The following is a 12,683-nucleotide window of genomic DNA, read 5'->3' as shown; positions in this document are numbered from 1 at the left end:
GACTCAACCAGCCTACTGTATTAGTTTCCTATGGCTGCTATAACAAATTATCAAAACTGTGTGGCAAATCAGAAATTTATTCTCTCACAGTTCTAAAGGCAGGCAGTCCAAAATCAAGGTCTCAGCAGAGCTGCCCTCTCTCCAAAAATCCTTCCTTGACTTGTCCAAGCTTTTGGTGCCTGTCAGCATTCCTTGTGGCTGAGTAACTACAATCTCTGCCTCCATCTTCACACGGCCTTCTCTTCTCTGTGTCTCAAATTCCCCTTTGTCTTCTCTTATAAGGGCATTTAATGAAGTACAGGCCCACCCAGGTAATCTAAGATGACCTCACCTCGAGATCCTTATCTTAATTACATCTCCCTTTGCAGAAAAAAAAAAAAGGCCAACCCCTAGTCTAAACCCAGAGGTCTGTCATAGATACAGCTTTGCTCAGCCACTCGCCCTACCCCAACAACCCACACTTCCAACACACTCACAAACAATATATCATAATCTAAATGTCTGTCATTGTTAAAAAAAAAAAACAATGCTGAACTCCTATTGAGTATATTTATTATAAGATGCAAATATAACCAGTGTATAACACAATGTCTTCAAAATTACATATTTTGCTTGCTGTTCATGGAAAAAGATATATTTAGTCAAAAGACTCAGAATACTGTTCAGTATTAAATCCACTGTGTAATTTGAGAGCAAGGTTTACTCTTCGCTAAAACGGATTTTTGTTGTGTGTTTTTTCGTATGTTCTTGTAACTCTGATGTCAGTATCCTCCAAACTGTGGTCAGGGGGGCATTTTGTGGGAACACATGGGAGAATGGGTGACCCTAAATGCTGCTACAGTGATTACTTTTTTCTCAAAATGCTGCCTCTGGAACCTACAAAGCAATATTGGCAGAATGACCTGAAATCTTTACAGATTTACCAGAATCTGTAAAGTAGGGTTTTGCAGTTTTCATTCACGAGGCACATCAAACAAATCTTCAGGAGTTCCTCTGATACAAACAAAACTTGAAACTAGTCAAATTATTAGCTATGCTTAGAAATAGAGAAGTACATTACCTGTGTGAATGCTCCATGTTATGATGCTTATAAATATGTACAAGCACATAACTCTATGCATGCAGGCATACATACTGATATTTATACATGAATCTATTAATATCCACCAGAATATAAGAATGCTGAGGATGGAGGTTCCCATACATCATCCCCAAATTTATTTTACTTTCCTAAAATATCTGGCTGAAGTGTGGGAACCTTGACCTTCTTTTTACGCAATGAGGAAAAAGTCCGACATCTTCTTCCACAAAGCAGACAGTGTTAGATCTTGTGGTACAAAGAAGAAGGCCTTCTATTTTATGAACTAGTAACTATTGAAATATTGCCTTTAAGAATTTTTAAAAGCATTATGTATCTATTCACATCCATAGACATAAAAGTTTTATTTTTTGTGAAATAACATCTATACGAAAAAAAACAATAAATTTCAAAGTATATTGTAACAAGTAGTTATCAAACAGATTTCAGAGTTTGGTTTGGGTTACAGTTTCACAATTTTAGGCTGTTCCTTCTAGCTGCTCCAAGACACTGGCAGCTAAAAGAAATATCAATATAATGATTCAGTAGTCATACTCATTTGTTATATCCTATCTTCCACCTTCTTGTTTAAAGCTTCTCCCAATCTTTAGGGTTATTTGTGCTATGCCCATTCTAACTTTTTCATGTTGGAAAGGGCTGTCGAGAATATGGGATGGGAGAATGGAACTAGTTGATGTCCTTAGAGAGGCTGGCCCCTCAGGTTTCAGGACTTATCTGGCCTAGGAGCCCATCTAGAGGTTGTAACTTTATGGAAAGTAATCATAGTACATGAAATTTTTGTAGAACCTCAGATAGAACCTGAGGTGTTCTTTAGGGTTGGCAGGAATGGTTTTGGTTGGAGTTTGGCAAACCATGGTAAACAGCAATATCTAGCTGAAGCTTGCCTAAGTAACCTCCAGAGTAGCCTTTTGACTCTATTTTTCTAACTCTCTCAGCCACCGATATCTTATTTTGTTACCTTTCTTTTCCCTCTTTTGGTCAGGAAGGCACTGTCCATCCCACCCTGGGATTCGTGTCTCACATTGTCAGGGAGACTTCCCCTCTGGAGGTCATGTCCCCACATAGTGGGGAAGGTAATGATTTTCCTTGCAGAGTTGGGCTTAGAGAGAGAGAGGGGCCACATCTGAGCAACAAAGAGGTTTTCTGGAAGTAACCCTTAGGCATAGGCTTAGCTTCTTCACTATAAAAATAAGCTTCACAAGAGCAAGCCTCAAGATCAAGGGCTTGGCCTATTGACTTGGGAGTCAGTATCTGGGGTTTGAGACAGTATCAGGGGTTTCCTCAGTGGTAAAGTTTAATAGTTTCATATTTTTTTCAAATGAGGTCTTTTAATAATAGAACGAAGGGTCGGATGGAATCAAGCTATAGTTCCCTACTCCCAGAAGGTATTAAATTTTATCACATGGCACTTATAAAATAGTGATTTTGCTAAGGCCAAGAAGTCCTTACACCTGAAGCCTAACCTGACTGGTACCGTATTTGGAAAGCTGAATAATCATGTTCATATGTGTGGTCCTACAAGCCACTGAACTAGGAGACAGAGATGAGGCTCCCCCAGAACCCAAACAGCACAGTAACTTGTCTTTGCATGGTTCTTTCTCTTTAGGAACAGAAAGCAAAGGAAAGCCTAACCTCCTGGGCCCAGACTGGAACTGTATCCCCCAAATGACCACCTTCATTGGCGAAGGGGAGCAAGAAGCCCAGATAACATATATAGATTCAAAACAGAAGACAGTTGAGATGACAGATGGTACCTTGTGTCCCAACGACCACCGGCACTTGTATATAGACAACAGCTATAATTCCGACGAACTTAACCAGCAGCTGACCCAGCCGGGTGAAGCCCCCTGTGAGGCAGACTACAGAAGTCTAGCTCAGCGGCCTCTGCTGACCCTCTCAGGACCAGAAACCTTAAAGAAAGCACAGGAGTCTCCACGAGGAGCTAAAGTGTCCTTCATTTTTGGAGATCTCGCCTTGGAGGACGGTATTAGTCCCCCAACTCTCGGCTACGGGAGACTGTTAAGCGAGAGTCCGGAGATGCTGGAGAAGCAGAGAAACCTGTGCATGAGCGGTGCCAACGCCATGAAGAGCCTGGAGCTCACGCCAGACCCAGACAGCATCCAGTTCGTGGCAAATTCCGTTTACGCCAACATAGGCGACGTGAAGAGCTTTGAGGCCACCCAAGGGATCGAGGAGCCCCTCCTGCATGACATCTGCTACTCGGAAAACGCTGACGATGCAGAGGACGAAGACGAGGTGAGCTGCGAGGAGGAGCTGGTGGTGGGAGAGGTGAGCCAGCCGGCCATCCTCAACCTGTCTGGGTCGAGCGATGACATCATTGACCTCACGTCCCTGCCCCCCCCAGAAGGCGATGAGAACGAGGATGACTTCCTGTTGCGTTCCTTGAACATGGCTATTGCCGCACCCCCACCTGGTTTTCGAGACAGTTCGGATGAGGAGGACTCTCCGAGCCAAGGAGCTTCCTTGCGCGAGGACCAGGAACCAGGCGGTGGCCTGCGCAGTGACGAGGTTCCCGTGTCCCTCATTGACGCTGTGCCCACTGGTGCTGAAGGCAAGCGTGAGACGGTGCGGGACGGGGCCAGCGTCCCCATGCTGGCAGCTCTAGACGCCCTCTCCGTGTCCGAAGACCAGCAGACCAGTGACAATTCAGGTTCTTTCACGATTGTTACGTTCATTCACTAACCATATCATTTCACCCTTTCAAGCCAGTTGCCCTGGGAGTCCTGTTACATCCTGTTCTCCATGTCACGCATGTCCCATTTCATAAATGTGCTGAAACTACCGTCATGGGTTTTTTTGTGTATGAGGTTTCCTTTGTTGTTATTTGTATGTGTGTGGTGTTTTATTTTTTCCCCCATGCCTGTTTCCGGAACAACTGTGCAATAAACTCAGAGTCCTTATTGAAAAGGGAACTTTTTGGTATTTTTTTTTCCATATAGATATAGTAGTAAGTCCCATTTTCTTACCTGTCTCCCAGTGCCTGGGATGCACCCATTAATCGGTTCTTGTTTTTTGCGGCATGCAGGTGTAGCCATCCTGCGGGCTTACAGTCCCGAGTCTTCGTCAGACTCGGGCAATGAAACTAACTCTTCCGAAATGACTGAGAGTTCTGAATTGGCCGCTGCCCAGAAGCAGTCGGAAAACCTCTCCCGCATGTTCTTGGCCACCCACGACGGCTACCGCTCCCTTGCCGAAGAGCACACAGAGTTCCCCACTTCCAAGAGCCCCGCTGGGGCCTTGCCTCCAAAGTCCTCCCACGGCCTGGCTGCCCGTCCAGCCGCCGACCTGCCACCCAAAGCTGTGCCTTCCAAGCAGATACTTCACTCGGACCCCATGGAGATGGAGCCCGAAACTATGGAGACCAAGTCAGTCACTGACTATTTCAGCAAACTGCACATGGGGTCGGTGGCATATTCCTGCACCAGCAAAAGGAAAAGCAAGCTGGCTGATGGGGAGGGGAAAGCACCCCCGAGTGGGAAAAAACAGCAGGGGACCAAAACAGCTGAGGCGGAGGAGGATGCCAAAGGCAAATTTGGCACTGTGTCTTCAAGGGACACGCAACACCTAAGCACTTTTAACCTGGAGAGAACTGCCTTTCGCAAAGACAGCCAAAGATGGTTTGTGGCCACCGAGGGTGGGGGGTTTGAAAAAAGTACGCTGGAAGCCACAACTGGGAAAACCTTTCCAAGAGCTTCCGGCCTTGGGCCGAGGGAGGCCGAAGGGAAGGAAGAAGGGGCTCCTGATGGGGACGCCAGTGATGTTGTAGGACTTGGCCAAGGGGATCACTGTGTATCCTCTGCCAAAGACATAAGTAACCCAGAGGACACTGACCCGTCCAACCGCCACCATCCTCCCAAGCTTCCCGAGGCTGAAGAGAATATGGCCCGGCTTTGTGACTACCATTTGGCCAAGCGGATGTCATCGTTGCAAAGTGAGGGCCATTTTTCTCTGCAGAGCTCTCAAGGCTCTTCAGTGGACGCGGGCTGCAGCACGGGCAGCAGCGGCAGTGCCTGTGCCACACCCGTGGAGTCCCCGCTCTGCCCTTCCATCGGGAAGCACCTGATGCCCGAGGCTCCTGGGAAAGGTGTGAGTTACATTACTTCAGAGGAGAGAGCCGCTGGGCTGCCCAACCACGGAGCCACTTTTAAGGAACTGCACCCACAGTCGGAAGGGCTGTGCCCACGGATGGCAGTGCCTGGTCTGCACACAGCCGTTAATGCTGAGCCCTTGGCTGGCACTTTGAGAGATGGATGTCATCGGCTCCCCAAGATTAAGGAAACCACAGGTACAGCAATGATGGATTTAGCTCTTTGATTTACATGTGAACTGAATTTACCGCAAACCTGAAAATATACAGTCTGGAAGATAAGTCCGAGTTAGAATTTAAAAAGCCATAGAACTGTGGCCAGGTTCAATGGCAATCATTGATCCCCCAGTATTGAATAAATTTGGATGTTTCTAGGTCTAGAACAATGGTGGAAACGGCGCTTGCTATTTATAATCTTGCTCTGTGCTTGCTTTCAGAATGTGATTGGGCAACTTTTGTTTTTTCTCTCAAAATTCTGAATGTAGGCTTTTAGCAGCACCCATTATGATTTTTAGGTATAAGAAAGTTTTGCTTAGAGTCACAAAACAGTGTAGTTCCCTTCTCAAGACTTCTAACTTCTCATTTTGCCATTCTGGCATTGAGAGGTAAGGAAAGATGCTGGAGCAGGTATCAAGGAGATAGGAGGGAGGGCAGGGAGGTCATTTAGCTCACTCTCCTCCTTTTAGCGATCCTTCCAGATGCCTCCCTACCTGTGCTATTTTCTAAGATGATCCTAGAGGAACATCCTAAAGTAGCTGGCATACCCCAGTGTCAGAAGGTTTGGGGGGAAGGTCATGAGCTGTTTCATTTCCTAAAAAATAAAATACAGACACAGCCACCTTCTGTGCCCACCTTTGCCATTCCACCCTGAAGTGGGCATACAGCCCTCTCACCCATCCAGCTGGCCAGCTATCAGATAGCAAAGACAGTTGCTCTTTCACGCTTTTATATTTCAAACGCAGTCATCTGTAGCATCCTTTTCCTAAAGGTCAATAGATGTTAGTGGGCTCTTACATTGGTCAATTTCCATAGGTCACCTTTTAAGATGATCTACTTTTTGAAAAACTGCTTCTGGCTTTGCCACTTAGAGACTGCCTGCTCTGGGAAGGCTGTATGTAAATGTTACTTAACACATCATCCTACTAGCATCTTTCTCCCTAACCTAGTTAAACCACACTGTTCAATCATTGTGGTTTACAAAGAGCTTTCACCTCAGTCATCCCTTGCTTCTCACAAAAATTCTGAGATGGGGATGATTTTCTCCACATGACAACTTTCCTGAGAAAAGTTGCATGACTTGCCCTGTGTCTCACTACTACCTGACTTCAAATGTTGTACCAGGCCAAGCTCGAGGTGACTTCCTAAAAAAAGGTTGGCTTATTTCATTGGTATTAATTAAATTAGGCCACATCTTTGAGGAAGGTAACTGATGCCAGAATTAACATAATCCCTTGAAATGAAAAATACGTTTGAATACTCTTTAAACAGTGTGGGTGTTTTCTAACATTTCTGTTTTGACAGGGAAATATAGGGAAAAAGGCAATTCATGATATTCCATTGTCTTCCTCCAAATGTTGGGGATTTTGAGGGTATTCCAAATGAATCAGTAGTTGCAGGAATAACAGATCCCAGTAATTCTTGACATTTCTTGAAAGGGAAATCTTCTCCAAGAGCTCAGGAGGCAGTCTCTGGAAAGTGGAGTAGCCATGACATAAGGCAGCCCTTCTAGTATACATCCCTGGGAGATGACAGCAATCACATAGAGATGTAGTGAAAGTGGCCACCCAGGAGATGCTTAACGATTCTCTCTGTTTTTCTACTACCCCTAGTGTAGCTTTAACAGAGCCTGGGAAGGAGAGACGAGGAGGCATGCCTTCAGCTTGGTCTCAATATCCTGAAGCTGACCCCATCCTGCTACCATCAAACATTCACTCGGAATCAAAGGTGCCAATTCCAAGTCAACACCCTAATGATTTCTCCCAAGCAAACCAGGCATATGGAAGGGCAGTGAACTGGCAACCACCGGATCAGAGAATGGGAAGCCTCGGGACACCCCCCAGCCAGAGGGCTCTGAGACGTAGCAGCAGTGTCCTCTTGGGATCTGTAGTTTTGGAGACCTTCCAAGAGAGGACCAAGGGTGCAGTCAGCTTAAAGTGTCCAGGTATCACAGAAGCACAGGAAGCCAGTTCAGAAAGGCGAGCAGAACTGCCCCTGGGGAAGAAGCTCACCAAAAGTTTTTCCCAAAGCTCGATGCACTTGAGCTCTGTGGGAAAGGTTCACAAGAGGTCTCCAGTGGCTCACAAAGACTCGAAGCTGTACAGGACATTACCTTTGCGGAAGCTAGAGGGCAGCAATTGGAGGTGCCGGGGACCTTTCAGCTACTGCTTCTTAAACCGAGGGCAGGATGAAGATGGTGATGAAGATGAAGAGGAGGGAGAGGCCACCCGCCACATCTCTTGCCTGTATCAACCACGGATGACTCAGGCCATGTCAGAACCAACCTGCCCATCCCTGGCTGTTGGGATTCAGAAGCAAGGAGGGGAGCTATCCAAAGGTTCAGTGCTGAAATCTTGGGCAGAAGTCCTGAGTGGCCCGGATGATTTGGACTTCAGCAACCTGGCCTTTGATGCCCGGATTGCGAGAATAAATGCCCTAAAGGAAAGCACATACGCAATGCCTGATGGGTTCTTCGCAGCCCAAAATGATGCCAATGAGCTGCTCTGCCTCGTCAGAGCAACCAAGGGGAAGAGAGAAGAGCCGCACCCTGAAGCGTATGACCTTACGCTTTCTCAGTACAAGCAACTGTTATCCATCGAGTCCAGACAGTTGGGAAGTGCCTGCAGGAAAATGGCAATGGCTGAGAAAAGCCCAGAGGAGATGCTCCTAGCTATGACTTCCAGCTTTCAAGTGCTCTGTTGCCTAACAGAAGCTTGCATGAGATTAGTCAAAGTTGTGAACTCAGAAACACAGCGGCAGGAAATTGTAGTGAAGATTGATGAAGTAGTCATAAACTACATCTGTCTCCTTAAAGCTGCCGAGGCAGCCACTGGAAAGACCAGCGGGGATCCTAACGTGGGACTCTCGACGCGACATTCAACCACCATGGCCGCTATTGTAAGCACACTAACACGTTCTCTCAAGATGCTTTTAAATAAATAAAGTATGAAAGTCACGTCATAATCGACCTTTGCAAAGCCATACATGAACTTTTATTTACTTTATGTGTACGATGAACAGATGTCTCCTTTCTTCTCTCTGTATATTTTGTTATTTTATATAAAATAGGAGATAGAAGTGACACTGATGAAATGTTGAAATGTACTAATCAGATATATTCTGTTTATATTATACATATATATATACACGCACACACACGTAAAAGAAATATACAAGAAAGTGATGACATCTGGCTATTTTTCATATAGTCAGAACTCCAGGTATATGATGTGAAATTTTAAATTCTACTGTGTTAGAGTAAAACAATGAATCCTCTCCCCTTTCTTTCCAAGCAGATACTTGGAGACCATATCATTCATATTTAGAAGTTAAAATAAATCACCCTGTATATAAAACAGTACTTATGTTTTAAAATTATGATTTTTAAGCATTGGAAATAGCAAAGACATTTAAAATTCAAGAAGGTATTATGGATTACTAGGGAATATATACAAAATAAATGAATTTTTTGCTCATAATGCTTGGTTATCTGATGCTTTCTTCCAAATAATCCCTGATTTAAACTTTGGCTTATTCCATTTGGGCTAGAAATGGGGTGGGGTGGGGAGTGGATTCCACTGTGTCAACCCAAATGTTCTTTACAGTGTTTCTAGAATTAAAATACTTCCCAAAGAGAAGAGAGGGAATAATGGGCAGGTTCCTAGGTAAGACAGAGTAAAACATACAGTAATAGATGATCTGGTAATGTGAAATGAATAGCCCTACTATTACCAGTATTAAATTATTTAATGAAAGGAGAGATCCGCTCTGATTAAACATCAAAACATGACCCAAAGGCATCATCCCCGCCTCCCCCAACTCAGTCATGAAATGTGGCATTCCCTGTACAGTGAGAGAACTTTGAAGAAAGTATTTGCAAAATCACAAAAGGAACATTCCTTTGATACCATAAGTATCAAAAGGATAGACCCAGCAGCATAAAGGAGACCACATGCCAGCACCTGCACATCACTTTTCACCACAGCTCTGAGCATCGAACTTCGTACATCACCTCTGGCAACCCACACTTCCAACCAAACAGGGACTTCCAGCCTAACTCCAGCACAAAATGTCCAATCTGGAATATTTGAGAAAGTCAGGGACAGATGGCTACTCTTATAATAGAAGCCATGATTAAGTAAATAATAAAGGATCTATTAAATGTTCTGACCTGGACTGACTGATAAATATGGATGCTGGGAGGGGGGGGAGAATCAAAAGTGGTAGATTTGACCATTTTTAGGTGAAATTGATGGAATACAAAGTTCTCAGAACTGTCATCACTCTGAAAATACACCTTTGGGTCAAAACAAAAAGGATGCAGACTCTACCATCATAAAATAAAAGTGACATGTGCCTATGTAGTTCCTGGGTCATTTAGTGCTCAAACTACACACACTTCTATCTATGTAGGTAGCTCTTGAAAACATGACAACATGCCAGATGCAAATGTTGACATTTTTGTAGCCTACCTGACAGGAGGCATAACACAACCCATTTTGGATTTCTCTCTTTTGTCAGTGGTTCCACAGGAACTCAACAACAAAAGCTGCACATGTTTCTAGAGGGCAGCAAACAAATGTGGTTTAGATGTGTTATAAATCATATTTAATCAAATAAAACATTTCATTACAATTTTAATTATGAATATTGGTGTTTTGATATTGAGAAATAGTGGTGTTTACTGTGGAAAATCTTGATAAATATTCTGTGTACTAAAATGCTAACAAATTAACAGGGTGTGTGCTCTCTGTTAGACATTGTGCTAAACACATTATCTCATTTAATCATCTCAACAATCTTATAGCTTGGGCACTATCATTAGTTCCTTCTGGGGGCCATATGGTTTAATAGTTAAGGATGTGGGTTTCAGGGTCAAAACAGCTTAATTTAAACACTGACTCTGCCATATTCTCGCCCTTTCATCTTAGAAAAATTAATTAGCTTTTTTCCTAAGTGTCGATTTCCTCATAGTAAAATGAAATCCATAACAAGAGCTATCCCACGAGTTTCATCATGAGTTTTAAGTGAAATTGCATTTGTAAACTCTTAGCACAATACCTGGCAGAGAGTAAGTACTCAATTGATGTTAGAAATTATCATCATCATCATCATCATCATGACTGTGTTAAATATATGGTCCAAGAAAATCTGTGGGGGGTGTCTGGGGTATGTGCATATATTGTACCCTGACTCTACGTGTAGAGTGCATTTACAACAACGCCCCAGTCCGTTTCAGTTCTTTGTGAGGCCTGGGTGAAATAGCTCTGGATCCCTGTAATCAATTTCCTGTTTCTTAAGCCTGCTCCAGTAAGTTTCTGTTTCTTTTAAACAAACACTTTATTTCTCAGAAAACCTCAAGCCCCCACCCCCCATTCACTAAGCCTGGTGGTTTCTAATGGGTCCTGGCCTATTAGAATGATCTTGTATTGATTTTTATGTAGCCTTTTTTTAAAAAAATGTGTTTGTGTATGTTTCATAATGGCATAATAGCACAGTGGTACATGTACTTACTTTGAAACAAACAAATAAATAAATAAATAAGCATATACCTGGTGAATGTATGTGAAACTACTATCCCTGGTAGGGGTGCAGGCACTAAAACTTTGGAGGCCACTGAACTAGAGAATAAAACTTCCTTGCAATCACAGTCCTTAACAATCATCCCCCATTCTACTTTTCCATGTTTATTGCCTACCGTTTTTATTAACCATTTGTCCTAGTTTGCTAAAGCTGCCAGAATACAATGCACCAGAGATGTATTGGCTCTTATAAAGGGGGATTTATTTAGTTAAAAACTTATAGTTCTTCAGAGGAAAGACAGCTAACTTTCATCTGAGGTTCTGTCTCACACGGGAAGGCGCAGGGCGATCTCTGCAGCCTTCTCTCCCAGCTTCTGGGTTCCCACAGCTTTCCTGGGGTGATTCCTTTCTGCATCTCCAAAGGCCTGGGCTGAGCTGCTTGGGCTGGGCTGCATCGAGCGCTCTCATTTAAGCATCCAGCCAATTAAACTAAACACTCATTGCAGGAGGCATACCCTCTAGCCGACCGCAGATGCAATCAATGACAGATGAGCTTCACATGCCAATGGCTTAAGCCCACAGCAACAGAACTAGGCACTTTCACCTGGCCAAGTTGACACCTGACCCTAACTACCACATATAGCCCCCCCTTGTAAACTTGGCAACTATACCCTTAAGTGATACTAAAATGGCAAAATTTCTCTTCTGGCTCTGGACCTATGAATCTCAAAAGTTATCTGGTGTCAAGATGCAAAGGAGGGACAGTCACAGGACACATGTTTTCATTCCCAAAGGGAGAAATTAGAAGGAACACTGGGGTCACAAGACCCAAACAGTTCTGAGAACCTGCAGGGCAAACACCGTTGGATTTCCAAGTCTGAAAGTCATTTATCCTTTGGGCTTTAAGGAAGTGACAGTCCCACCCTTTCCAAGGGCTTACGCAGTGGCCTGCCTCTCTCTGAATTCAACCTTGAGGAACACTGAGGGGACTACCTTTTTCTTGGCTCCACCCCCTCCAAGCATCGGGCCACACCTGGGCTCCCTGCCATCTCCAGGGCACATGCTCAACCCCTGCATGTGGTGGCAGCCAGGCCCTCCCCAGTCCCCAAGGAGTGTGCTGTACCTTATGCAACGCCTGAGGCAGCATGACTCTTCCACTGCAACAAGGTGGAAGGCCCATCCTCTGCCTTCAGGGCAAACTTACCCTTCCACGTATATGGGTGGGTCCACTCTCCCAGCCGAGGTTTCTTGGCTTCAAACCCAAGCTTCCACGGCTCTCACACTGCAAACTCCAATCCATCCCTGGCAGAGGTTCTGTTTATGCCAAAAGTCTCTTCAAGCACTCCAGACCTTCTCCATCAAGCTCCCCACAGTTCCTCCAGAACCCTCCTCTTATCTGTCCAAAAAATTGTTCCAACACGTCTGGTATTTGCAAACTGCAGCAGCACCCCACTTTTCAAGTACCAAATCTGTTCTAGTTTGCTAAAGCTGCCAGAATGCAACACACCAGAGGTGGATTGGCTTTTAATAAAGGGGGATTTATTTCGTTAAAAAGTTTTGGTTCTTCAGAGGAAAGGCAGCTATTTTTCATCTGAGGCGCTGCCTTACACGGGAAAGCACAGGGCGATCTCTTCTGGCCTTCTCTCTCAGCTTCTGGGTTCCCACAGCTTTCCTCAGGGTGATTCTTTTCTGCATCTCCAAAGATCTGGGCTGAGCTGCAAGTCCTGAGATGAAGTAT

General features: G+C 44.5%; 1 protein-coding gene across 1 annotated transcript in view; it reads left to right on the top strand.

Annotated features, from left to right (window-relative positions):
• FRMPD4 (FERM and PDZ domain containing 4) overlaps nucleotides 1-9,234 on the top strand; it is a 91,027-nt gene extending 81,793 nt beyond the window's left edge. The window contains exons 13-15 of the mRNA XM_077145398.1: nucleotides 2,706-3,770; nucleotides 4,146-5,405; nucleotides 7,042-9,234. Of these exons, the coding sequence (XP_077001513.1) occupies nucleotides 2,706-3,770; nucleotides 4,146-5,405; nucleotides 7,042-8,366 (3,650 nt within the window). The 3' untranslated portion in view covers nucleotides 8,367-9,234. The remainder of the gene's footprint in view (nucleotides 1-2,705; nucleotides 3,771-4,145; nucleotides 5,406-7,041) is intronic.
• Nucleotides 9,235-12,683: the final 3,449 nt, after the last annotated feature.

Source organism: Tamandua tetradactyla, chromosome X, assembly GCF_023851605.1.
Source record: "Tamandua tetradactyla isolate mTamTet1 chromosome X, mTamTet1.pri, whole genome shotgun sequence".
NCBI classification, from domain to species: Eukaryota; Metazoa; Chordata; class Mammalia; order Pilosa; family Myrmecophagidae; genus Tamandua; species Tamandua tetradactyla.
The sequence above is the reverse complement of the archived record's forward strand: the minus strand, read 5'-3'. Positions and strand labels throughout refer to the sequence as shown.